The sequence below is a fragment of the Neopsephotus bourkii genome, unplaced genomic scaffold, assembly GCF_033783945.1.
Source record: "Neopsephotus bourkii isolate Nb327-2 ecotype Australia unplaced genomic scaffold, CSIRO-AGI_Nbou_v1 NB_207, whole genome shotgun sequence".
Classification (NCBI taxonomy): domain Eukaryota; kingdom Metazoa; phylum Chordata; class Aves; order Psittaciformes; family Psittacidae; genus Neopsephotus; species Neopsephotus bourkii.
The window spans coordinates 134,146-146,461 of NW_026900719.1; the positions used below are offsets into that span (position 1 = coordinate 134,146).

The 12,316-nt window shown below is 43.5% G+C and overlaps 1 protein-coding gene and 1 long non-coding RNA gene across 2 annotated transcripts in view; one reads left to right on the top strand and one right to left on the bottom strand.

The window, feature by feature from the left end:
* Positions 1-265: 265 nt before the first annotated feature.
* On the bottom strand, positions 266-7,762 carry FRRS1L (ferric chelate reductase 1 like). Its single transcript, XM_061344284.1, has 5 exons — positions 7,547-7,762; positions 5,591-5,675; positions 4,959-5,097; positions 2,298-2,544; positions 266-1,841 (listed from the first exon to the last, which is right to left on the bottom strand). The coding sequence occupies exons 1-5, from the start codon at positions 7,752-7,754 to the stop codon at positions 1,669-1,671; spliced, it is 852 nt and encodes a 283-aa protein (XP_061200268.1). The 5' UTR covers positions 7,755-7,762; the 3' UTR covers positions 266-1,668.
* Positions 7,763-8,516: 754 nt separating this feature from the next.
* Positions 8,517-12,316, top strand: part of LOC133207420 (uncharacterized) — a 35,211-nt gene continuing 31,411 nt past the window's right edge. Inside the window, exon 1 of the long non-coding RNA XR_009724040.1 lies at positions 8,517-8,724. This is a non-coding gene — a long non-coding RNA (uncharacterized LOC133207420). The remainder of the gene's footprint in view (positions 8,725-12,316) is intronic.

Below are 12,316 nucleotides of genomic sequence, written 5' to 3' on the forward strand. Positions count from 1 at the left end.
TCTTTTGAAAGTGGAATAAAGTGTTTGTGATGGAGATAAATTCATTTTCAATTGAATTCATATACTGTAAGCATAGGTTTGAAGAATGCTGAGTCTAAAAAAATGTTAGTCTACAAACTTCAGTCTTTGAATAATGATGCAAACCCAGCAAAGCTATTTAATTTTTTTACACTGTATGCAGCAATGATAATAGAAAGGTGGTCCATCACATACTGTACCAGATCCTATGTTGCAGAGTCCTCGGGCGTACCACATTCATTAGAACTTTGGCACAATTTAAATTTTAATTCTATTTAAATAGAATTTAATGCAAGTTGAGAAGTGAATTAACAACTTTATCTAAACATATTTGACTGCTACATGTAGATGTGTCATACACTTCCTATTAGGTGAAAAACAGAAACTCTCCACAAGAACTTAAAGTTTTTCATAATATTCTGTGGCTCATAATTACATTTAGCATTCATCTTTGTAATATTTAGCATTCATCTTTGTAATACTTATTAGTGATAAAAAAGTCTAATGTATTTCCTCTTTACCTCACCTTTTTTTCATAGTAACTACTTCTTAGCAATGGTTTGGTGAAACTAAAGCTACTGCTCTTCTTATTAATCCCTATATTTCCTTACAAATAATCACAATTGTATTTCCATTTCTATGTAAGTTAACATCAGCTGCTCATATTCAACCTTAACATGAACAGGATATACAGGCATACAACACAGAAAAACAGATTTCTTCATACTATTACATGACTGCTTAAAAATATATTTACATGTCAGCAAAATCACTGTTTGGTTTTGTTTGGGTTTTTTTCATAAAAAGAGAAAAATTGATTTAATCTATTGAGATTTAATCTGTAGCTTGTCGGGATCTTCTATATTCTGTATGTTTTACATGTGGTTCACCTATGTATGGAAAATTTTCATTACTGTATTCTCCCTTCCCCTTGTTTAAATAACTTTATATCACTCAGAAAAGAAGTATCCATTTCTTTCAAGAAGGCTGTTTAAACACTATCATAATAAAGCAAGACATTTGTCACCTTTTTTCCATTGAAAAAAATCATGTTAATGCTTGATTATGCAAATTTAGTTTTGTAAAGTACCAGGTCACATGAACCTTGACAGATATAAAAAAACACCTGGGAGAACTGTCCATTATTGAAGGGCATGTTTTATGCTGCTGTGTCAGTATCCAGATCTCAAGTTCAGAAAAAGCATTTGGAGTTGTGCTGTCTGCTCCAGAAGTACCAAACAGCATTAGAATGTTTTCCCAAATTCGCTTTTGGGAGCAATTTGGAAGGCAATTTTGTTATGTGATAAGATGTCCATCACTAAATTCTCCTAAACACGCATACAGACACGCCTCCCAAGCACACATACACACACGCACGTTGATTTTACAAGTCTCCTTTTCTTTAAGCAAGTAGTCACAACACTGAAAATATTCTCCTATGTGTTCACTGATTATTGTTAAATGATTTGTCACCACTTTGCCACTCAAACGAGATGGTTATTTCATTCTTCTGAGAAGCTAACTATGTTCAAAAGCAGCTAGATGAGGGTGGTGGTGTGATATAAATTCCAATAGAAAAATGCATTGTCCATCCATATAGCCGTCCATCCTGAGGATTTTCCACTGACAAATTCTTGTTGTTTTCCATAGTCATGGAGTTCCCATCAATAAATAAAAGGTCAGTGCAACAATGAGGAGCAAGCAGAATGGAGAAGAGAAGGTCTGATAGGCAGCTGATGGCATGAAAATATCTTCATACTTGTAAATACTGACAACGTGCTCTGATACAGGTGGTGAGTCTATATCATGACGGGTTATAGAACCTTTAACAGGTAAGGGCAAAAAGAAATAACATCAGGTGCATTTTTTCTATAACTCTACCAAAGAAACAGGTAGACAGCCAAGTAATTTTCGAACCCAAAGCATGCAATATTACAGTAAGCAGGGTCATTTATATGTTTTCAGGAATTAAACATCTGAATAAAACAAATGAAATTCAAGTAAATTATAAATATCATTCAAAGGAATTCCAAATTTCTAGTTATGAAGTTCTTCTAAATTTAGCTTTGGGGAGTGGGCATAATAACTATATAGTCAAGAAAACATGACATGTAAGACTCTGTTATTTACCTTGTCTTCCTTTTTATCTATTTTCAAGCTTCATGGTGCCAGAATTTTAGTTCATTAACAAAAAGGGTATCTAGTAAGAATAATGTAACTAAAAGACATTTATCAGTTTTGGCACCTCAGTGCTGCCAGTAACACAGAAATCAACTTACCTTGAATTGCTGGACCCCAAGCAAACAGATAGTACCAACTCAAGTGAAGATCTACAATGGTTTCCTCTCGGGGAACATACACTGGACGCTTGAATCGACATGTCACACGATTGTTTTCAAAAACCCCTTCTTCATCTCTAGCAGGATTCCTCTGGATTTCTTTAGCCCACTGACCAACATTATAGAAGTGCTGTATTCGGACTCTTCCATTATCATCATGAACGCAAGCCATGACATCGTCTCCTCCCTACATAGTACACATTGGTAGAAGGAAAACAGAAGTGTCACAAAGCATTTCTTCATATACGTACATAATTTTAATTATTTAAAACTTGTCAAGATCTGGGGCTCTCATTCCCTCTAAGTTATATTACACAAATACTTGTTTCCTTAACCATGGGTCTTTGGTCAGATTGAAAGACGCAAAGTAAATAGTAATATTTACTTACCCTTACTATCCAGGTATCAGTCCCATATTAAATACAGGCCCTACTTCTCCAATACTGATCTTTCTAATGTGTCATGTTGATGATAGGTATGATGCTTGCTAGTGTGATCATCTCTCAGCTCTTTTGTATCAGGAAAGGACAGGAAAAGGGTGTATTTCATCAATTTGGGAATATTTCTATGTGGATTTGTGAAAGATGTGCCAAAAGTGAAAGAAAAAGGGGACAACTAGGTAAAACACATGCTCAAAACAATTTCTGCACCTCAATCTTCCTATCTTCTGTCTGAAGCCTATCCTTACCCTCCATAACTTTCTCCGAGTTTAAGCTTTATACATCTGAGCACAAATCCCTCATTCCTAAGTACAAAGAGGAAAAAATAAATCTGTTTTCAATAGGAAAAAACAAGGAAAGGTTTTTTCTAAAAGGAAAGAAAAAAGTATTCTGAATCTCAGCTAACAGAATGACATTACAAAATCCTGCCTGGGCACAAAAGCCTGCAAGTGGAAAAGCATAACGTTATCTGAGACAAAGAAATAGGTCACAGACCTTTAAAAAAATCTATTAAGGACACAAAATAGTTTTTTTTCCTAAATTCCTATAGCTATCCAGGCCACACCATTTTGATCAGGGCCTCCAAAGCACAGCCCACTTCCCACAGCTCAGCTGGTTTGACCCAGTGTCATTTTACCATTAAAACCTGCACATCCAAGGACACCAAAACATCCTGGAAGTTATGAAAAAGGAAGAAGTCAGCAGGGGGAAAAGACAGGAAGAGAGATGCTGGTTGTTTTAGTCCAGCTGACTGGTGGGCATTAGAGCACACAGGCAGCAAATTTGGAAGCAAAACCTTTTACTTTACACTTACTTTATTCTTCTTACCAGAAGCTGAGACCTAACATGCTGGTTGCTGTGTCTGGGACAAAAGGAAATACCTGCTTTCCAAGTGGCTGGTGAGATGCAGGCAGTGAGACCCTGGATCTGCTGCAGGTGTATCAGTTACAAACCTGTTACACGATCTCTGATGCCATGGGGAAAATTACTTAAAGGTGTTGAGCTGCTTTGAAAACCCTGGTGAGTACTTGCATTTCCAGGCATCTGAAATCCTCCCAAAATTTGGTTGTAAAACTGTTCCTCACGACATTAAAAACACGAACTGCTTCTTGTGATGAATCGTTCTTCATGACACATTAGACTTCTACCTTTATTTTGCTTATTTACAGTCTCACAATAAAACATATATTGTAAGGACCGAAAAGCACCTGCCCTCAGAGTGTTTTTCTGACTACTGCTTACAACTGTGCAAGAAACAGTGCTGTCCTCTGACTTGTGACTTAGGACATAGACTCAATATTGTTTTATATACTCAGTAGTGTTTCTGTGTACGAGCACCTACATTGTGAGCTGCATTTTAATCCTAAATATTTTACCAAGGATCATAGACAAAACATCTTTGCCTAAGTTGTCTATTGCTCATGTTGTTAAACTTCAGACAGTACAAGCTCCTGTTTTGCTTACTGAAACACAATGAAAAGTGAAGTTTTTGAATGACAAAGTAAGTACAGGAATAAGCATAAAACCAAACCACATAAAATTCAAGAGAGACAGAAGAGATTTTAACAAGACTGTTTTCTAGAGTACCTATGTTTAAATTAGCAGGAATCATTTTGTGACACATTGGTAGCTTCCCTGGAACAACACACAGGTAAACAAAAGAAACAAAAAGAAACAAAGAAACAAAACTATTTCCAGAGCTTAACAGCAAAAGTCACATTTATACCACTGAAAGTCAGCTGATTTACTGAAGAATAAAATTATTTGCTATTTAGTTTCTGATGTGCCTTTTGTCCAAGTAATGCTGATATAAAGCAGGACAGGATATTTCCACATGAAATGGCTTATCCCTGGGGACTTCTCTAATAAAAAGGTAAAAATCAAGTAACATTCAGACATCCAGAGCTGAACTGATACTGAACAGCACTACTGAATGTTGTACTTCTCACAGAAGAAGGGAAAGGACATTTTAGGAAGGATGCAGCAATTTTCTGGGAAGCAGTAAGCCTGGCTTCTGCTCCCAGGGTGGTTACCAAACAGTGCCTTGTTTTCAGTAAGTCTGTTTTTCTTTATATGCTCTAACAGATCAAATATAAACCATTTATAGCCTAGCAAATAAAAGCATGCACACTGTCAACAGCAAGAACTGTACATGTCTTACCATTTTCTTGTCTGAAGAAAATCCCACCGCCACCCAGCCATCAGTATCAGCACTCAACTCAAATTCAACATCAGCTCCTATTCTACGGTAACTTAGAAAGTAGTCACAAGTCTCCGCATTGCATCCAGGTTTACCATACCTAAACAGAATTGGAAATACATGTCACTTTTCCTTACAATTTTCTGCTATGGAATTTAATTACACTTGTGTAATAAAATAGAAGAATGCATTTTGGTATAATGGCAATAAAACATGTTATATTATGCTAAACACAGAGTACCATCAACTGTTTGCAATTTTTACTCCTTTAGTGTAAGACTGTATAGTATTTAAACAGCATGGCAAGCCATTAGTTACAGGTTCTATTATCCTGTTGACCTTCCTAGCCCCAGTTTTGTAAGTGCTTCATGAAAACACAAGAAACATGAAATAGCTGTAGGTCCACAAGTATGATGTATATCCTTAAATAATAGAGTTTCCTCAAATAATATTGTCTATTTCTACAAAGTATGTTCTTAGGTAATAAACATTTATTAAAATTAAGATGGAACATTTACCAGTCTCCAATGCAATTGGTCATCATTTGCACACATAAAGGTATCTGCACTCTGATCATCGAATCTCAGACTGACCTGAAGCATCCCTTGGTTTTTCCACAGTCATCTACTCTGATCTTTGCAAATGGATCCACAGGAGGAGCAGTAGGGAAAGGGTAGCCTGCATAATCAGAATAAATCATTGCTAAATAAAATGGAAGGAACAAAAAGTAATAACACTAAAGAGAAAGGCTTTCAACAGCATTTACTTTGTCTGCTGAACACTGAACTGTTCAGATATGGGACCATTTTGTCACATGCACAGTCCTTAGCCCAGATGGGCCTGGATCCAGGTAGCAAAGCAACACCGATAACTGAAAACAAAATTTTTTCTCAGATTTCCTACATTCATCAAGAAGGAACAAGGATGCTACAGCATGGCTTTGCTATACTGAAGGTAAAAGTTAACTCAAGGAAGCAGAATCAGAGTAGTGCAGTCAATTAACAATGAGGGATCTCCACTCTGCTCTTAGTCATTGAATCATAGAATCAACTAGGTTGTAAAAGACCTTTAATATCCCCAAGTCCAACCAAAAGCAGACCTTTAAGATCACCAAGATCATTAAGTCCCCCTAGGAAATCCATAAGCCACTCAATCTGAGGCCTTAGCCATAAAATGACAGTATTAAGTATAAATGCAAGGGACCAGAATCAGAGCTGTAGGAATGGATACAGAAAAGATCTTACAACACATCTTACACTAGGAAGTAAAATCAAACACACACTGCAATAAAAGGTAAAGAAGTATCAAAACTGGGAATTGTCTGCCATTGCTTGTGAAGGAAGACCCAGAAAAGCCAGACAATCAGAGCTATGATTCCAAGCAATCCCCTGCCTGATGTATAATAGTAGACCAAAGAGAAAGCGTGAACATTTGCAAATAGACCTTTTCTGTCTTGGCTTGCAGAAGGTTGTCTGTTGCATGAACACAGGTATTTTAACGGGATGTTCTTTTACTTAGCCAACTGAAAACCAAAATCCTAGTTCTGAAACTAAAAAGTCCTCTGAAAGTGTTTCACTAAATAGAAAATAAATACTTTGGTTAGCTGCAGCATCGACAAACAAACATTTAAACTACAGTTTTAGGCATCTGGGAGCATTGATTCGTTTTCCTAGATTTCTGACAATGCCAATGGAGACAGAAAGTATGCTGTAAACTGTAAATTACAGCCTCCATGAGCTGCATCAGGGGCCTGGGTAAATTATGCAGCATAAATATATTAAGTTCTCAAAACTTTGCAGCAGCCTGTAGCAGAGCATCACTGAAAGAACAGCCACGGGACATCCTACCTTCTCAACTTCTTCTTTGTCAGATGCATCGAGCAGTTGGTTTTCAGTGCAGCCCAGCCACAAAACTGGAGTTTTAAGACTGCCATTTGCAAATTCAAAAGAAACCCACCGCAAAACCCACGACTACTGCGTTTGCTGTCACTCAGGACATCACACAGCATTCTGAACCCACAGAACCCAGGACTCCTCTCAGCTAAGCAGCCCGGAAAGCTTTTCAGGAGAGGGTTTACACCTCGAAAAGCGAGACCTTGCCGGCTGGCCCCGCACAGCGGAAAGCGGAAAGAGCCTGGCCCCCGATCCCCGGTCTCTGGCCCCGGGTCCCCGGCCTCCAGCCCCCAGGGCCGCCTGCTCCTGCCACAGCCCCGCAGCCCGCGGCTCTGCCTCCCGGCCTGAACTGCCCAGCACCCGCCCGGTGAGACAGATGCCCGGGCCCGGGGGTGCCGCTGCGCCGCAGCCCGGAGGAGAGCGAGCCATTAGCCCTGCGGAGGACCCGGCCGTAGGGTAAGACACCCAGGTCTGCCTTCCGGTGCCGTTCTTGGACCCGGTGCCTGAGCGGCAGGGCTGACGGCCGCCCGGGCGGAAGATGGCGGCGGGCGCTGGCCTTCGTGCTGAACAACGTGCCGCCACCACTACTCGCCCCAGCCCAGCCTCCCCTCCCCGCGCCGGGCTCGCCCGTCCGCCGCCTGCCCCCGCCCGCCGCACCTTCTTCGGAGAGGTAGCGCAGGTCGTAGAACTCGCTGGCGAAGGTGCCGTACGAGGAATCGTGATGAGACCGCGCCGCCTCCTCGCCGTGCTCCCCGCCGCCCGCCTCCCGCCGCCCGCCGCCCTCCTCCGCCGGGCTGGCGGCGGAGCCGGCCAGGAGCAGCAGCAGCAATAGCCGCCGCCAAGCGCCGCGGCTCCGCACCGCCATGGCGGCAGCGGCGACGGCGGCGGGGAGGCGACGGCCGAGCCCGCTTCCTGCGCGGCCGCCCGCGGGCTGCTGCGCGGCTGCCGGCGGCGGAGCGGAGAGGAGCGGAGGGGAGCGGGGGAGGCGGCGCGGGGAGCCGGCCCCGGGGGCGGGCGGTGCCGGAGGGACTGCGGGGTGCGAGAGGGGACGGAGCGGGAGGGTGTTTGGGGATGAGGTAGGGGAGCAGTGCGTGGGGGCTGTGGTGAGGGTCGTCCCCAGCCCCGTCCCCGGCAGAGCCGCGGCAGCACTGAGCCCTCCCGTTGGGACCACCGCCAAAGGGGTGCGCGGTGGCCTGCCCCGCTTGCGGCTTCCCGCGACCCCCGGCCCCAGCCCCACGCAGGTACCACCTTACAGCTCACAGCCCACAGATACAGCCCACAGTTCACAGCTCACAGCCCATAGCTCACAGGTCACAGCTCACAGGCTGTAGCCCACAGTTCACAGCCCATAGCTCACAGCCCACGGCTTACACCCCATAGCCCACAGCTGCAGCCCATAGCTCAGAGGACGCAGCTCACAGCCCACAGCCCATAACACAGTTCACAGCTCATAGCCCACAGCTCACAGGTTACAGTTCACAGCCCACGGCTGTAGCCCACAGCTACAGCCCACAGTTCACAGCCCATAGCTCAAAGTCCACAGCTCACCCGCCATAGCTCACCCCCCATAGACCACAGCTCACAGCCCACCTGGCAGAAAGCAGCCACTGGGGTGCCTTCGCCCTCCCCCATGCTTGTGCACATCTCCCAAGGGCTGCCCAGGCCCTCCACAGCCACCCCCGTGGCCTCAATTCACCAAAATGTCTCAACATGAGCTTCAAGAGGACGTGGTAAACCCTGCTCCGTAATTGCTGGGTGAATGTCTCTCATCTCTTTATTTTTAATGACTCCTGAGATGGGACTGGAGGCACAGCGCAACTTACCATTCGTTTCAGGTAAAACCCCATGCTAGTGAGCATTTGCTATCTGGTGGCGCGTTCTTGTTTTCGTATTTTATGCAATGTAACCACAGCGATGCAGATATGCTGAAAACCTGGCAGAAGTGAAGGAAACCCCTTTTTGTGCTCCCTAAGCTTGCTTGGGCTCTTGCAATTGACACTGGATTTGCAGCAGGGCATTAAAGATAGGTTTGTGTTCTTGCTGTCCTGTGGTATCTATGGGATGATGCTGGAAAACTGACATTTCATCTCCCATCTTCACCAGAATGGCTCTTTTCTTGGGTTTGGATTGCTGTCTTCCACTTACAACTATAATTTCTTATTTATGTTGTTCTGCATGGTTACAATCTCTCCTCTGAGAGCCCGGTAGAAAATTGAGCAAAACATCAGGGGGGAGGGAGGGAGAGAGAAGATGCAGCAGTCAGCAATATTCTGAAAATTGAAAGAACCCTCAATTTAAATATTTTCTTTTTTTGTATCAGTGACTGAACTGACTTACTTTTTGGTGGGGCAATGAGCCTGCCCAAAACCTAGGCTGCTAGGGAAAAGTTCATTCCCTTGGGCTGAGTGGTCGCTTGCTATACTGCAGTGTGCTGAGCTCCATCAAGTGGAGTACGTTCATTCACATCTCCACACTTCAGTGTGGCATGCTCTCTGGCCCTGCAAATAGAGACACAGCCACACAGAGGTAAAAAGTAAGTTGCAAAAGAAATTCTGATCGCATGCAAATCCAGTGTAGTCTATAGAAGTGTATGGAAAAAGTGGTGGGAGAGCAACACCAAGCTCAAGTACAAAATAATGAGCCCCTTCTTCCCACCTCGCTGAGCTTGCCAAGCTTTGCCAGGCCAGTGGAAAACAAGCAAACAAATGGCAATAGAAAAAGCCTTATAAATCAGGCTAAGGGGGAAATAAGGCTGCAGCTTATTCTTTCTGGCAATAATCAACTCTGATGAAGGCCCCCTGTCTTCTTTTTGAAATAGCTAGCCCAGGGTGGCAGTGCCTGTGAAGAAGCATTTGCTCAGCAAGGGAACAGCTGTCAGCTGCATGCTGGTTTTCCTCCCTGGAAAAAGCCTCTAGCACACTGTGATACAGGCAGTGTTTTGCAGTCATGGTAGACACTTAGGATATTTATCGTGAGTTGTTTGTACCTGTACATGACACCTATCGGTTTAAATCTGACAGCTAAGGTAACTATGATTTACAGTGGAGCCGTGCTGGTTTTCTAAAGTGAAGACATAGAATCATAGAATAGTTAGGGTTGGAAAGGACCTTAAGATCATCATGTTCCAACCCTCCTGCCATGGCAGGGACACCTCACACTAAACCACGTCACCCAGGGCTCTGTCCAACCTGGCCTTGAACACCGCCAGGGATGGAGCATTCAAAGCTTCCTTGGGCAACCCATTCCAGTGCCTCACCACCCTCACAGGAAAGAACTTTTTTCTTATATCCAATCTAACTTCCCATGTTTAAGTGTTAACCCGTTACCCCTTGTCCTATCACTACAGTCTCTAATGAATAGTCCAACCCCAGCATCCGTATACCCCCCCCCCCTTCAGATACTTGAAGGCTGCTATGAGGTCTCCACACAGCCTTCTCTTCTACAAGCTGAAGACCCCCACTTTCTTAGCCTAAGATGAGAGACTGACATGGCTGAGAGACTGACCCCATTGCCTGTGCCTCCCTCTTAATAAATCCTTAAAAATTAAAATGCTCCTGACACTTTTTTTTTTTCGTAGTAGAACTTCCTGTGTTTGCCTGAAGATTGTCCTTATCACAAAAATGGGTTGCTTACAGGAAGCAATCTCAATCTCACATTGAGACTGGTGGAGCACTAAGGAGTACCTTCAATTTTCAGCAGACAGAAAGAGCTACACTGCAACTAACAGCACTGACTGTTCACAGCAGTTCTGTAGGGAAGGTCCTTATCTGATCAAATAATTAAGGCTGCCATCAAAAAACCTTTAGCAGAAGGAGTCCAAACTGCAGTTGCATGAGCAGCCTTAGTCCTCAAACACCTAAACTTTCTGAATGCTAGATTTCACAGCTTGCACGTGCTGGTGTTGCCTTTCTTAGACAGAACATATGCGTGCCATGTGTGAACAGTGGGTTGGAAGGCATTACCGTACTCTGACAGCAGAAGTCACAGAATCACAGAATGGTCTGTCTTGGAATCCATTTCCAACCACCCTGCCACGGGTAGGGACACCTTCCACTAGACCACGTTGCTTAAAGATGCATCCAACATGGCCTTGAACACTGGCAGGCATCAGGCAGGCACTTGTCTGGCCAACCTCAGAGTGTTCAGTGCCTCATCACCCTCACAGTAAATAATTTCTTCCTAATATCTAATCTAAATCTACCCTCTTTCAGGGTCAGGGTAGATTTACTATTACCCCTTGTCCTATCACTACTGGCTCTTATGGAAAGTCCTTCTCTCAAGAGTCCTCTTGATTTGGGTGAATTAGAGATGAAGTCATTTCTATTGATTGTTGCACCATCATCTGCTGCCTCAGGGGTGTCTAGCAGTCAAATTCCTTGCATGATCAATTGCCCTAGATTGGGCAGTTCTCTGGTGCTAGCAGTCTGTCTAGAGGTGTTTTCCCAGAGCTGGAGACTGGGATTATCCCCAGTCATCCCTTGAGGCTTATCCTGCCTTTTATCTTGGCTCTGTCTCTCAAAGTACACCTTTTCCCTGGAGGCATATTCTTTTCAGGGCATCTGAACTAGAAATTAAAGCTTTGGGAATAAGCCATAGTTTACATAACATTAAGGAGAAAATGATGTCTCAGAGTCTCTGGTTGCATTATTCAGGAGTGGCTGCAGCTTCTGTACCTTTGGGGAAAGGGTAAAACCTCACTAGTCGTATAAAAGCATGGCCTGACCAATGAAGAAAGAAGTGGGAATGGCCAGTGATGTTGGCAGACCGCTACGCTACATAAACCCCCCATACAATGTCTTTTGTGCCTATTCCTCCTTTGGGACCACCCATGTCAAACACATTCCTTACAGTCCCCTCCTGCTATGGCCAGTTAGGCTAGATCCTGCCTAATCCAGTTGCTTTTCTGCTTCTGTGCATGATTTAGTGGGATTTCACCTCTTAAAAGAGGCTCAACTTCCTTGCTCAGCTTTTCGTAAGTTACTGCTGTTCCCAGGTCACCCCAAAAAGCTGAAGCTGGTGAAGTTCATACCACCCTCCCTCTTCCCAGCTACTTCTTCAGAATGTCCACACCTCAAGAACAGTACCTTAAAGTTTAGTGCCCCTGGTTATTTCCATCACATCAATAAGTATTTAAAAAATCAGTTCATATCCACTAGTGCCAAGTAACAAAATGACTCCTGAGACAGCAGTTTTCTTACAATAATTCTGCAGTAACCTGAACCAGAATTTGTAATTCATACACAGTTTTCTCAAACCCTTACCACAATCTTGTTCAATGTGGTAAATGTATCTACCAGCAATTTATCTTGGGCTTCCATTTATTAAACAATAATAAAAATCGTAGAAATTCAGAAATCGCCCTGATTTCATTAATTGTCTTTCATTCCATGCTGTAATTAACTACCTGTGACTCTACGGAAACATGCT

Coding starts and splice junctions, on each gene's coding strand:
- FRRS1L (XM_061344284.1), bottom strand. CDS start 7,754: ATGGCGGTGCGGAGCCGCGGCGCTTGGCGGCGGCTATTGCTGCTGCTG. Junction 5,676..7,546: donor GCGCTACCTCTCCGAAGAAG/GTGCGGCGGGCG, acceptor CTGATTATGCAG/GCTACCCTTTCCCTACTGCT. Junction 1,842..2,297: donor TTGGGGTCCAGCAATTCAAG/GTAAGTTGATTT, acceptor TACCTGTTAAAG/GTTCTATAACCCGTCATGAT.